General features: G+C 34.3%; 1 protein-coding gene across 2 annotated transcripts in view; it reads right to left on the bottom strand.

The window, feature by feature from the left end:
* Positions 1-15,612, bottom strand: part of LOC150095572 (serine/threonine-protein phosphatase PP1-gamma catalytic subunit A) — a 207,415-nt gene that overhangs the window by 65,820 nt on the left and 125,983 nt on the right. For both annotated transcript variants that reach the window (XM_090410724.1, XM_090410725.1), the window contains one exon: positions 13,820-13,951. In XM_090410724.1, coding sequence (XP_090266850.1) covers positions 13,820-13,951 — 132 coding nt within the window. The remainder of the gene's footprint in view (positions 1-13,819; positions 13,952-15,612) is intronic.

Below are 15,612 nucleotides of genomic sequence, written 5' to 3'. Positions count from 1 at the left end.
TATTACTGAAGAGTTCTTAGAAATGATTCCATCCATGGAACCACTACAGGAGAAGACATTTATAATGCCATGGAGCATTTTGGAAAAATACCAACTTCTTCCGAACAGGCTGTGGCAACTGATGGTGCTCCACCAATGACAGGCGAAAATGAAGGTTTTGTACCAAGACTTGCAGAAGTTAAAGGAAACATATCCTGACATTCTGAAACTGCAATCTTTCCACTGCATTATTCATCAGCAGGTCCTGTGCTCCAAAGTATTGAAAATGAGCAGAATACTAAAGCCTGGGACAAATACTGTGAACTTCATCCAATCCAGAGGCCTCAATCACTGCCAGTTTGCACAATTTCTTAAAGACCTGGAGAGTGAATTTGAAGGGCTACCTTATTTCACAAAGATTCAGTGGTTATCTTGTCATAAGGTTCTAAAAGGCATTTATTTTTAGGAGGTAAAATTGTTCCTAGAAATGAAAAATCATGATATTGCATTTCTTAATGATGAGACTTGTACCCATGTCTGATCATTTCTTAATGATCAGACATGGGTACAAGATCTAGCATTCTTAGTTTCATATTACAGGACATTTGAATGATTTAAATGTCAAACTTCTGGGGAAAGATCAATTAATAACACATGTATAATGTACTGGCAAGTTTTAGATGTAAATCGGTTTTGTATCAAAATCATTGGAGAATATTCTAAAATACTTTCTTTATGTGAACAGTTGAACAATAAGAATCAAAGTTTTACCTTTTCTCAATATTGTCCCAAACTAGAAAAGATTAAAGAAGAATTTGATAGGCGATTTAAAGGAGAAAGAAGTTTTTTCGCTTTTTACAGGTCACTTTTCCTTTAATTTCAAAAAAACTTATTTGTATTCAAATGGAACTTATTGATTTCCAAAATGATTTCATTCTAAAAGAGAAATACCATCATTATCATCAAATTCCTGATATATATACTATCAAGGGGTGTACAGGATATGATAGTACTACATGAAAAATTTACATCATTACTAACTTCCTATCTACAATTTTCCTCCAAATCAGTCTGTTACCTGTCAAGACTCCAACATTATCAGTCTGGTCTGACTGATAATGTTCGCAGGAAGAAGATCCAGGACTTTTTTCTGCCAACCTGGCAGAGAACACTTGTTTTGCTAATCTTTCCTCTCCCATTCTGTTTAAGTAACCATACCACCTGAGCTTAGCTCTGCTAACACATTCCTGGATACTGACAATGTCAAGTTCTTTCCTAATATCCTCGTTTTTAATATGATATTGCCATTGAGGTCATCTGTTCGTGCCTTTAATCTTTCTCAGGAGTCTCATATCTACGGTCTCTAGTCTTTGGTCAAGTGTTTTACTTCTGACCCAGCTCTCAGATCCATAAGTTAAAATTGATTTCAACACTGTCTTGTATACAACTAATTTAGTGTTTTGGCTAATTTCTCTCTTATTCCATATGAATTTATTAAATTGACTTCCCACCATACCAGTTATGTTGATTCTCTTGTCTATTTCCATATTCAATTTACCACTTCACTAAAAATCGTGCCTAAGTAGTTGAAATGTTCACTTGTTGTATAGGTTCTCGATTCACAATGCAGTTGATATTTTCACTGCTTCTGCCTATTTTCATTGTCATGTTATTGCTAATTTTCATACCATTACAGTTATTCATTTTAAAAATTTTATGGAATTTACAACCATGTTAAAAAACGTTTTTTATTATCCCGACGTTTCAATCTTCACATTACAATCATCATCTGGAGCATACATAAATATACAGGACAAGCTGAGTTACATCATTAACTGTAAGCTAGAGAAACAATGATTTGATCACATGTTATTCTACTGGCATGACCTCTAGTGAAAAAAAAATAAAATAAAATAAAAAAGAAATTTTTACATCAAGCTAAATTCTATTTTACAATGACAGGAATAAACATTCTTTTAGATGGTTTTCTTTCAGAAACAATTGGTGTCTTATTTTTAGTATTACAATTCTTATTTTTGATTTACAATACTGGATTTTCTACAGTCCTGTTTATAGTTGTTCTTGGTGAGGAAGGTCGAATATATACCTTCCATATGTTTGGGATTTTTAGACCATCATTGTTGTTCAGATTGGGGTGGTTGATAATAATTTCACAGGCTTCCTTGAATTTCCGTTCGTACCATGTTCTAGTGTGATGTAGACAGCTGGTGGTTTTCCAATCAATTTTGTGTAAGGTATTCAGGGCATGATCAGAAAGGCCAGCTTCACAATAATTATTATATTTAATGTGTCGTTTATGTTCTTTTTGTCTAATAGGAATAGTGCATCCTGTTTCTCCTATATATGGTATGTTGCAAGTACAATAAATCCGGTATACTCCAGGGTGAGCTAGTGGAGGGAGTGGGTCTTTGGATGAGTTGAGTAAGCTTTTTAATTTTGCAGGAGGTTTAAAGGTGGCTTTGAGGTCTTACTTTTGTAGTACTCTGTTTATTTTGTCTGATATTCCTTTAATGTAGGGAATGGTTATAGTTTTACTGTAGTCTGGTTTGTCTTTGTTTTTTTATTGTGGTTTTGTAGAGAATTTTGTTAATAATGTTTTGGCTGTATCCATTTTTTTGTAAGTTATTACTGATAAGTTTAAATTCGTCTTTCAGTGCCTGTTCACTGGAACAGATAGTCTGAGCTCTGTTTTTTAGCGTGTTGATGACACCTAGTTTTTGTGTTAGGTGGTGGTAGGAGTTCACGTGTATATATTATGCCGTATGTGTCGGTTTTCGGTAAACAGTGAAGGAAAGATTGCCCGAGGGAAGACGTGTGACAAGTGTATCTAGAAACGGAAGTGTGTTGTGTTTTTCAATTTCAATTGTGAATTGTATGCGTTTGTGTTGTTTGTTTAGGTGGCTAAGGAATGTGTCTAATGTCTGGCGGCCATGGGACCAGATCACGAAAACATCGTCAATGTAACTAAGCCAGACTTTGGGTTTTAGAGGGGAGGAATCTAGGGCAAGCATGGAACATTGCTCAAAATGTTCCATGTAAAAGTTAGCAATGGGGGCGATAATGGCAAGCCCATGGCTGTGCCTTCTTTTTGTAAGTAGACGGCATTTTGCCATACAAAATAACCAGACTGTAATATACCACTACCGCAAAAAGCGCTGTGATATCTGGAGGGAATTTGTTCTGTAGGAGAAGGATTGTATCATTGATTGGGACATCGTAAAGAGGGCAGAGACATCAAAACGTAGAACATGGTACGAACGGAAATTCAAGGAAGCCTGTGAAATTATTATCAACCACCCCAATCTGAACAACAATGGTCTAAAAATCCCAAACATATGGAAGGTATATATTTGACCTTCCTCACCAAGAACTATAAACAGGACTGTCGAAAATCCAGTATTGTAAATCAAAAATAAGAATTGTAATACTAAATATAGGACACCAATTGTTTCTGAAAGAAAACCATCTAAGAGAATGTTTATTCTTGTCATTGTAAAATAGAATTTAGCTTGATGTAAAAATTTATTTTTTATTTTATTTTATTTATTTATTTTTAATTTATTTTTTATTTTATTTATTTTTTTTTTTCACCAGAAGTCATGCCAATAGAATAACGTCATCAAATCATTGTTTCTCTAGCTTACAGTTAATAATGTAACTCAGCTTGCCCTGTACATTTATGTACGCTCCAGATGATGATCTTGATGTGGAGATCGAAACGTCGGGATAATAAAAAAAGCTTTTTTTAACACGGTTGTAAATTCCATAAAATTTTTAAAATGAATGCTGATCACCGTGTAACCTTAAAAGAAAGGATCACAGTTAGTCAATTTAGCTAAGGAATCTTGCAGACATGTAGCGGATTTATTTAGAAGTATAACATCATCCACATAAAGCAAAGAGCTGACATTAACATCTTCAATTTTGATATCCGGTTTAATGCCACTTTCCTTCATAATGTGATCCATATAGATAATGAATAACAGAGGGGATAATGTACATCTTTGTTTCACACCAGATTTAACATTAAACTTCCTGTACTTCCTTCAATTCTAACTGCTGACTTACAACTCAAATAAAGACTAAGTATCGCTTGATATAATGCCTCACTGACACCATATAACTGTAGCATTTTGAATAGCTTCTCTCTTGGCAACTTGCCAAATGCCTTTTCTAGATCTATAAAACTTAAATATAGATGTTGAAAGAAAGTGCCCTGGTGTTGTACCATCTTACCCCAGTCTTGAAGATACTTTCAGGGGCAAACATTGTTTGCTCAAACTTGGATAAAGGATTAAACTAAATTTATTATACTCTAACCAAGTGAAAAATAAACCTTCAACATCTTTCTCTAAATCCAGAGTAATTTATTAAAAAAGGGTGGCACACCATTTGGCAACTCCTATAGGTAGAGATGACATGCTAATGCTTCTGCCTGGTATCTCCATTTGGGCCTGGCTCCCACTGAAGAGACCTCAATAAAAGTCGAAACTAGTCTGGGTTGTGGCCCTTCCCTTAATACATAACATTAAACATATCCGCAAGGAGATGTGTTTTGCATTATGGGAGATACTGAGATAGGAGTGTTGGTAGCATGCTCCACCTTTGGAAGGAGTGCCCTGGTGTTGTACCACCTTACCCCAGTCCTGAAGATACTTTCAGGTGCAAACTTTGTTTGCTCACACTTGGATAAAGGATTAAACTAAATTTATTAAATACAGATCTTTGTTATATTCCCACGATTTCTCAACTATTTGTCATAAAGTGAAAATATGATCATTTTCTACTCTGCTATTTAGATTCCCAACAAAGACCAACTTTTCCTTTTTTATTGTGTCAGTTGCTTTCTCTAAAGCCTCAAAAAATTCCTCCACTTCTACCTTAGTAGAACTTTCTGTGGGACCATAGGCACAAATAAGTCTCATTGTCCAGTTCCCCATTCTGATATTTGCCCACATCACTCTACTTGAGACTGCCTTCCATTCAAGATTAGCCTCGTATTTTGTGTTGAATACTATGGCTACTCCTGCTGAGGCCTTAGTGCAGTGAGATGTCAATTTATTAACAAGTGAAGGCATATTTGAATTTCTGTTAAATGAACTAAAAAATTTAAAGACCGAAATTAGTTCCAAATTATTAAATGCTTTAGAAGTACGAATTCAAGAAAGAAGACAACTTGGATTGGTAACCCTTTTGCTATATTTGCAAAATCCACAAAACATTTCAACAAAGAAATTAGTGCATTTCCACTAGTTTCAAAACTCGATATTATTAAGTCATCTGGAAAATTATTGTCTAGAATATATTCAAATTCTTGTATGGAAACAGATTCTGATGATGAATATATTGGAGACAGAGAAACTACTAACCAGAGCAATGCTCTAAAAGAAGCCACAGAAAAATCAATTCTTAGGTTTGAGGAACCTGCAGAAATAATAATAAATCCGAAAACACTGAAGGCCGAATTTTCAGAATTTGAAGCAACCAATAAAAGAACAAAGAATTCAGATTTATTATTTGATGCCCTGAAAACAAAAAAAAAACCAAGTTCAGTAGAGAGAGTATTTTTCTATTTCAGGCAATTTTGTACCTACAATAAGAACAAGATTAATTAATCATTCAGTGGACATTTTATGTTTTTGAAATCATATCTCCTGAAGAAAAATACTAAATGAAATAAAAATTTATAATTTATATTTTGGATGGAATTTTAGTTATTTCAGTTTTTTTTTTAATTTGGTTTTGTATGAAGTATATCTTGTTATATTTTTGTAGTTCCATAAATATTAAATAAACTGAAAAATTGTACAGATTTGTAGATTTTAGTTATTTTAGTGTTTTTTTATTTATTTGGTTTTGTATAAAGTATATTTTATTTTGTTATATTTTTGTAATTCCATAAATATTAAATAAACTGAAAAATTTTTAAATAAGTATAATTTTTTTTTATTGTTTTAATTATATATCATCGTCAAATTCCTGACATGTACCCTCAAGGGGTGTACAGGATATGATAGTACTACATGAAAAATTTACATCATTATTAACTTCCTATCTTCAATTTTCCTCCAAATCAGTCTGTTACTTGTCAAGACTCCAATATTATCAGATTTTCTATTTCTATCGACTAAGGCACTTTGTACCATATCAATCCACCAATATCTTGGTCTTCCTTTGGGTGATTTTCCAGCCAACCTGGGAGAGAACACTTTGCTAATCTTTCCTCGCCCCCATTCTGTTAAAGTGACCATACCGCCTGAGATTAGCTCTGCTAACATGTTTCAGGATGCTGACAATGTCAAGTTCTTTCCTAATATCCTCGTTTTTAATATGATATTGCCATTGATGCCATCTGTTCATGCCTCTAATCTTTCTCAGGACTCTCATATCTGCTGTCTCTAGTCTTTGGTCAAGTGTTTACTTCTGACCCAGCTCTCAGATCCATAAGTTAAAACTAGTTTGAACGCTGTCCTGTATACAGCTAATTTAGTTTTCCGACTAATTTCTCTCTTATTCCATATGAATTTATTCAATTGACTCCCTACCATACTAGCTTTGTTGATTCTGTTGTCTATTTCTATATTTAATTTACCATCGTCACTAAAAATCATGTCGAAATACCTGAAATGTTTTATTTGTTCCACTGGTTCCCCATTCAAAATACAGTTGACATTTTCAACGATTCTACCTATTTTCATTGACTTCGTCTTTTTATTGCTGACCTTCATACCATATCTATTACAACAGTTATTCAATTTAGTCAGGGACTCTTGCAAACTTGTAGCAGATTTATTTAAAAGTATAACATCATCCGCATAAAGCAAAGAACTGACATTAACATCTCAATTCTGACATGTTTAATACCACTTTCCTTCATAATGTGATCTATATAGATAATGAATAACAGAGGGGATAATGTACATCCTTGTCTGACACCATATTTAACATTAAAGCATCTTCCTGTACTTCCTTCAATTCTAACTACTGACTTACAACTCAAATAAACACTAAGTATGGCTTGATATAATGCCCCATTGACACCATATAACTGTAGCGTATTGAATAGCTTCTCTCTTGGCACCTTGTCATATGCCTTTTCGAGATCGACAAAACTTAAGTATAGATCTTTGTTATATTCCCATGCTTTCTGAACTATTTGTCGTAAAGTGAAGATCTGATCCTGACAGCCTCTATTTGGCTTGAATGCAGCTTGTTCTTCACCAAGCTTTTCTTCCATAATTGTTCTCAATCGTTTCTCAAGTATACTTGCATAAATCTTGCCAGGAACACTCATAGGGAAATACCTCTGTAATTCTCACATTCAGTTTTATTTCCCTTTTTATATATGGGTACTATGAGAGTACTACTCCAATCATCGGAAATTCGTTCCACTGTCCAGGGCTTCTAAACTATGCAGTGCAGCTACTGCAAGACTTTTATACCACCATACTTCAGCATTTCTGGTCGAATATCATCTGCTCCTGCTGCCTTTGCACATTTCAAGCCTTTGATGGCTTTTTCTACTTCAAATATGGATATGTATTCTTCACTGCATGCCTGGTCAGTGATTTCTACCACTGTACTATCATTGCTTTTTTCATTTAGCAATTTTTCGAAGTAATTACTCCAAACTTCAAGGATATCTTTTTCTCCTGTTTTCATTTCACCTTTATCATCTCTAACTCCTTTTACAGCACTGTTTCCTCCATTTCTAAGCTTCTTCAACAACCTCCAGAATATTTTGCCACCTTCTTGATATTTATTTTCTATGTTCTTGCCAAAGTCCTCCCATGACTTTTGTTTAGCTAGTTTTACACAGTGTTTAGCTTGCTTACATTTGTCTCTCTATTCTCTAAGAGCACAAGCTGACTTATTTGCCAGGAACTTTTGATATGCTTTCTTCATTTCCTTCACTGCCTCTTTAACTTCTTGTGTCCACCATGTAGTTCTGATTTTTCTATCCTTGCAGATAACCTCACCACATGCCTCTCTAGCTGAATCAATCGGGGTTTTCTTCACTGTTTGCCACTGAATCTCCAAGGTTTGGTTCTTGTTCTCAAACTCTTTCATTTTTTCTTCAATAATCTTTGTGTATTTTAGTCTACAGTTCACATCTGAGAGCTGCTCAACTTTTATTCGCTTTAAAACTTTCTTACATGTCATGCTTTTCAATATGAAATTCAATTTTATCCTGCTCAAGACTAAAAAGTGATCGCTTTCAATTTCAAATCCTCTGTACACTCTGGTGTCCTGCACCAGGTTGAAAACATCACTATCAACAATAACATAGTCAATGAGACTTTTCTTATTCCTAGCCTCTTCTCTCCATGTGAATTTGTGCACATTTTTATGTTGGAACATGGTGTTAGTAATAACCAATCCATGCCCTGAGCAGAAATCCAACAGATATTTGCCATTGTTATTAGCTTTGCTCTTTTCTCCAAATTTTCCCAAAACATTTTTGTATGTCTGACAATCGCTTCCTGCTCTGCTATTAAGATCCCCAACAAGCACCAACTTTTTCTTTTTCATTGTGTCAGTAGCTTTCTCTAGAGCCTTAAAAAATTCCTCCACTTCTACCTTAGTAGAGCCTTCTGTGGAACCATAGGCACAAATAAGTCTCATTGTCCACTTCCCCATTCCAATATTTGCCCACATCACTCTACTTGAGACTGCCTGCCATTCAAGAAGATTAGCCTTATATTTGGTGTTGAATACTATGGCTATCCCTTCTTTTCCTTGATTGTCATTGTATGAATATAACATTTTGTATTTATTGCTCAGAAAGATCTCATCAGTTTTTGTCTTTTTTGTTTCAGTCAACCCTATTATGTCGATCTGGTACTTATCTAATTCCTCAGCTAGCTCCATTTCTTTGCTATTCAGTCTTCTTATGTTGATAGTACCGATCTTTAACTCTTGTGATGTTGAGTTGGGGTGTGCTTTCAGATTTGTTCCAGTAGCTAACTTTTCGCCGTTCTCCCTGGTTTCCTGGTGAAAGCAACGGGGACCTTGTTTAACTGGGCGACGCCCCAACCGGAATGAAATTTTTCATGTTGTACCATCATTTTGTATATTGGTTTAAGCCAATAAGAATACAATTTGGTCGGCTAAATCCCAAATTGCAAGCCCATCCTCATTCGTTCAGTATCCAGGTAGATACTAGGTCAGAAGCTCTGGTCGGTTCTCCACATTCCTTTAAAGGCTATGTGGAAGTCTCCTCTCAGTTATACAGCTCTGACCCTTAAGCACCCCTTAATTATATATATACATATATATATATTTTTTTTGTAAAAATTCGAAAACCGGTTTAACAGGTTTTTTTGGAAATACTGGAATTCTAAAACCAGTTTTTTCAAAAGTCAGTTTTTGTATAAACCCCATCTCCAACTTTTTCAATGTTGGGGCACCCACAACTACCTCTGGCAATCCATTCTACTCATTCACTACTCTCCAAGTAAAGAACCTAGTCCGAATACTCTTACTAACCATATTCTTAGACAACTTATACCAAGCTTGACTCCGTGTTCTCTCCCTACGCCCCAAGTATTGAAAAATTTCTTGTGTCATTCTTATAGAATTCATTTAGTAACTTATAAGTTTCTATCATATTCTCTCTCCTCTGCCTGTCAGCCAAACTCTGCAATCCACACAGCTTCAATCCATCCTCATAGGGAACATTCCACAGACCTATTACGAGCTTGGTCCATTGTCTCTGAATCATCTCTACCAGCTCCCCAAATGTCCTAGAAACATAGGTGACCAAATCTGTGCACAATAGTCATGCCAAATCATAGCCTTATGAAGAGGGACAATAACCTCTATCTTTAGGTGAGTTAAGTTCTTCAACATCCAAGTAATCCTCTGAGCTATTCTACCAACTCTTGCAATATGTCCTCTGAATTTCAAATCTCTATTTGCCATCAATGCCAGACCCCTAGCTTTATCAATTTCCTATATTCTAGTACCATCAATATGATATGAAGCAAGTAATCTTTTCATCGCAAAGTGCATTACCTTACATTTTACAACATTAAATTGACAACACTGTCCTTTGCACACACTGCAAATTTATTTAAATCATCCTGCAAGATATCTATATCACCTTTATCAACCTACTGCCCTCTCCAGTTTTGCATGATCAACAAACAACTGAATCTTCTGCTATATCATTCTTCAAATCTTATGCTATATCATTAATGTACAAATTAAACAGTAGTGGTCCTAGTACAGAGCCCTGGGCCAGGCCTGGCTGGTGGTATGTGCGAAGTGTGCAATATACACAGGTGCTGCAGAAGAAAAGGCGCCTAAAAGATGTCAAAAAATATGAGATAAGAGTTTAAACGAACGGTACAGAATGGTACATATAATTATGAATGTACGTCGTCTTCTGTTCGGGCCACTTCAGATCTTCCCGGAAACAAACAAATAAATTCTGAAATTGTATCCTGGACCTGATTATATCACTGTAATTTTTGATTAAAATTTACGAAAATATACCTAAAATAGTTCTTTATTTTTTGATGTATCATAAATCAACTTATGATTAATTGTTGAGTTCTGTGTAAGGGCCATATCCTAATTTTAATCGGATCAGATGCATGTGGTCTGGCCCTAAAAGTCGGCTCACTACTGATAACTCATTCTTCTAGATATTCATGCCTGTTATATTAGGAGGCTGTTAGGGCGGCATCAGCGACATAAAATAATCGGCAAACTCTTGAGTCCAATGCGAAACATTCTTATAAAATTCTCTTATCTATTTTTGTTGAATCTTCAAAATTAATGTAAAGAATATTTGAATAAATTTCTTAACTTTACATTACTATTTTATATTATTTTGAAAATGTATATAACTTGAAAAAATTTGTATAAGCAGGACTAATCCATAGGTAACATTATACTGTAAAGCGGTTTTCGTTTGTTTTTCATTTCCTGTTCGTTTCATTCCCACTTTATTCAAAAAAAACTTTTTTTGGAAAGGTGCCGAACATTAATCACGCACACAAGAAAAATACTATGCGCTGGTCCTGCCTGGGGCACTCCACTAGTCATGCTTATTTGCCTTGATTCCACACCACCATATACTACTATCTAGTGACTGTCAGACACCAGATAATAGATATGTCAGCTAACACCCTATCCATAATACTTACTAGCTTCATATCCATTCCCATTTGCTCCAATTTTTGTAATAGTTTTCCATGTGGTATTCTGTCAAATACCTGTACAAAGTCCAGTATCATGGTGTAGCCATTTCCTTTATCCAATTTCCCTGTCACCTTATAAAATGTGAATAAATTACTAAGGCAGAACCTCCTCTTTTACAAAACCACAAGTATCATCTTCCTATCCACCCATTCCTAAGAATTTTACTTTTAACCAACTTTTCCAATACTTTAACCATCACTCCAGAGATATAACTGGTCTGTAATTTGCAACTTCTGTCTTGGAGCTGCCTTTATGTAATGGAACTATCTTACCCTCTTTCCACTCTCTTGGAATCTTGCCAGAGCTGAGACTTAGATTAAACAACTTCATCAGAGGCAATGCCAGTTCACTTGCACATTCTCATAAGACATAGCTGTCATACCATCCAAGCCTACTGCTGTATTCACACCGATATTTTTCAATATACTGAGTACCTCCAATTCACCTACCACAATTCTCACATCAGTCTGTCAAGTCAGTAACTGCAAAGTCACCACCTGGATGATATATCCTTGCAAAATGATCACATAGTAACTGAAATATTTCTTCTGCTTCTATCACTTTCCTACCATCAGCACTGAGTTATTTTTCCATAATCATTTTCTCTTACTTGCTACGTAGCAAAATAACTCTTTTGGATTTACTTTTGCCTGCTTAGCTAATTTTGTCTCAAAATCCGATTTGGCCTTCCTTACCATACCATACAATACACATTGCTCATGAACATGTGCTCATCCTTTTGTTTATATTCCCTTCACAATGCTTTCTTTATGTTCAGCTTCTGCTTTATACTGCTACTCATCCACTTAAATCCCTACTCAGTTTATCCTCCTGACCCTGGATATGTAATCTCATACTGCCTCACTCAAACAATCCCTGACTGCTTCCTATGCACCAATGACATTCATTCCATTAGCCTCTCATGCCATGACAATGCTCGAAGTTGCTTCCTAAGTTTGTCATATTTGCCAGTTTTGTGGTTCCACATAAACCCTTCCTTAACTGAAAATTCCACATGTTGAGTAACCTCCCAGGACAAGACTGCATGGTTACTTTCCCCATTCAGAGGAAGAGTTGCTATTGTAGTTATACATAATCTTCTGATGCTATTACCAGATCCAACACTCTCAAGCCTAGTAGGAACAAAGTAGTGTAAGGCTACCAGAATGGCCCTTTTCAGATGCTCATGGGACACGCCATATAGCAAACACAGCAGGCAGAGTGTTGTGGTCTAGAAAATAGGACAGTAAAAATGACTCAGAAGTAAGAGCAGAATACAGGAAGAAAATAATGAATAAAGAAACAGAAAGGACCAGTACCATCATTGGCAGCCCCCCCCCTACACTACCAACAGGTCCCACACATCAAAGGGATAAACATAGAAACAATTCAAACATTAAGATGTTAAAAAAAAAGTTTTAAAAAAACCTAAAGGCACTACCGATGTTATGTTTCAGGTGACCTCAAAATGACTCCCAAATTTTTGGTAAATTAATGCAGAGGTACTTATTAAGGCTAGAGAGGTAATTCATAGCTGATGGTGACTGAAAACAGCCTCTCACACTTGAAACAACCTCTATGCAGCACTGTAGTCTTCAGTACTGCATAGAAACTGTTTCAAGTGTGAGAGATGCTAAGATGTAACTGCTCAAGATGCTCAAGCAAGCATCTTCCAAAGCAGCTGTTTCTTTTTTCTATTGCAAAGCATATTTTGGAGATGTTGACTTTTCAAATGCACTAAATATATATAATGTCTGGACTATGGAATCAAACTGCAAGCACATCATAATATACTGCTGCCAGACTAGTAATCTGAGAATAGCAGTGTTGAGCACTTTGTTCCTTCTGCAATACAGAAACTAGCTAAAGAAAAACAAAAGCATTGCAGTCATATCTAGCTGTTTATATATTTTTTTCCTTTCAATGTAAAAGAACCTGAAGGTATAGCAATTTGGAAAAAAAAAAAATGTTTAAAAACATCTGAAACAATCAGGTCAAGAGGAATTAAATAAATTGGTAACAGTGAATTAGTCAACATTGCATCACTACTTAGGACAGGATAAGTCTGCTTTTTTTTTTAGGGCAGATTTAGGATGTTTTTTTTTTGTTTAATTTAAAAGTAAATAGAAATCTTTATAAGATGGAATTGGCTTGGGAGGAGGGGATTTAAATGAGTAAGTTTGAAAGAGGGACCGTGTTATAAACTACTGGATGGGGGGGGGGGGGGATTTAATTCTTCAGGTATATATTTGAGGTAGCTTAGCATGATGCAGATACTACACTAATTGAGAACCTGCAAAATAATCTGGTAACTGAATTTAGATAATTTATTAGGGCTTGTTCACGAATTACCTGCTTTATACTTTTAGATTTCATCTGCGGGCATGCACACACGCATTACAAAATGAGGCAGAAATTTGAACTATGAATCCTTATTGAATGCGCAACATAATACAAATTTAGATATGAAAAAATAATTTGAAGTACTATTAACATTTCATGTTATCATTAATCAAACTTTTAAGTGACAGCTGTAGCTGACTAATGCATGTTTAACTTCATTTCAACGTAAACTATTTTATTAAGCGAAAGATCAATGAAACCTTACCACAAATTTTAAGAGGAGCTTCCAATTCTAAAAGTATAGGCTGACTGAGAAAAATTTCCCGAGATTTTAGACATAAACCTCTGATTTCTGCCTCTGTAAGTTGAACATTTTTGCCTGGACGGGATCCTCGAACTATTAAAGAGTAATTATAAATCATGTTTATTTAATATATTAACAGAATATTTAAATTATAGATTAACAATTAAGTCTTAATAGTATCTCATCTAGTTTCATAATAATGAAATTATCTATCGTGTGCTAAATGTTCTAAACAGGATTATATAAGTGGAGATATAATACCTAATATTTTGCCACTCAGAGTGACAAAATATTAGGTCTTTGAACTTTATTAAACAGAAGCAAATAGGATTTAATGAAATATTTAAAATAGTTTAAGGAAGTAATATTCTTGAATTGTGCTTAATAATTTAAGTGAAAAGCTGTGCAATGAGTTTCCATGAATTCTATAACCAAATATAGCAAACAGTTATCAATAATAAATAAACTCGAGTTGAAATTTAAATAGTTCAAATGTGTGCAATGATAATTGAAATGTTTTAATTTCAAATGCCATGCTGATTGATAAACAAAGCTCAATTATAATATAAATAAACTGCATCTAAAATCTTATGCACATAGTATCACCTTATCTTTAAACACATTTAAGTTTTGATAAATTCCAGAACTCAAAAAATATCATTGCTCTGCAAGTTATTAAACACATGAAACTTTTTTCTCCTAACACATGTTATCATAAAAAAAAAGTGAAAAAGAAAAACACTTTTGCATTTGAAAGCGAGTTTTCAGGTAGTAAAGTTATGCTTGGTGTCTCAAGAATATGTTTTTGGTAGATTCAATATAGTAGTCATGTATCATGCTGGCTGCCTCCCAGATTTTTTTTCATGCTACATACTAGTATCTAAATGCTAGCAACAAGATCCTACAGCTGCTACGGAAGAATAAAGTCTGCCAGCTGATGCAAAGATGGCACTTATGTTGCTGTATTTTAGGCACTCAAACAGTGATGCTTAATTTAACCATTTTCCCAAAAATAGCCTTTTAGCTTGTGTACAAGAAAAATCAGCACAAATAAAGAAACATTGCTATTTTAAAATCTCAGACCTTATAAATAAAAATACTGAAAGATCTTTCCTTAGATACTGAGTCTTTACTGCTTTTTGTGCATTTTCATTTATAATTCAATGATATGCCATTAAATTGAAAACAAGACAAACCTATATTCACCCAATATTCTTAATAATTAATTCAAACAAAATAAGAATAATAATAAAAGCATGTCTTTATCATTCCTATTCAAAATATATTTTTAAATAATAATTACCAGAGAAGATGCTTATGAAAAGCTCTATGAATTTCTTAACTGAAATCTTATGCTGACAAGGCAATTTATCAGAAGATTCAATAACTTAATCTTGCATACATTGCCGATTTATTGTACTATTTTCTTTACACTATCTTATGCTTTTCTAAAGACCTTTTTCTAAAAGCAACAAATTTTAACTTCTGCGCATTTTAGCACAAACAAAGAAATATCGCTATTTTAAAATTTCAGACCTTATAAATAAAAATATTAAAAAATCTCTCCATTAGATACTGAGGCTTTACTATTTTTTTTTAATTTCATCTATAATTCAATGATATACCATTAAACTAAAGACAATACAAACCCACATTCACCCAATATTCTTAATAATTAATTTAATAAAAATAAGAATAAAAAAGCGTCTTTATTATTCCTATTCAAAATACTATTCATAAAGCATCTTTTTAAG

Source organism: Typopeltis vanoorti, chromosome 20, assembly GCF_054136105.1.
Source record: "Typopeltis vanoorti isolate ZY-2024b chromosome 20, IOZ_Tvanoo_1.0, whole genome shotgun sequence".
Lineage (NCBI taxonomy): Eukaryota > Metazoa > Arthropoda > Arachnida > Uropygi > Thelyphonidae > Typopeltis > Typopeltis vanoorti.
The sequence above is the reverse complement of the archived record's forward strand: the minus strand, read 5'-3'. Positions and strand labels throughout refer to the sequence as shown.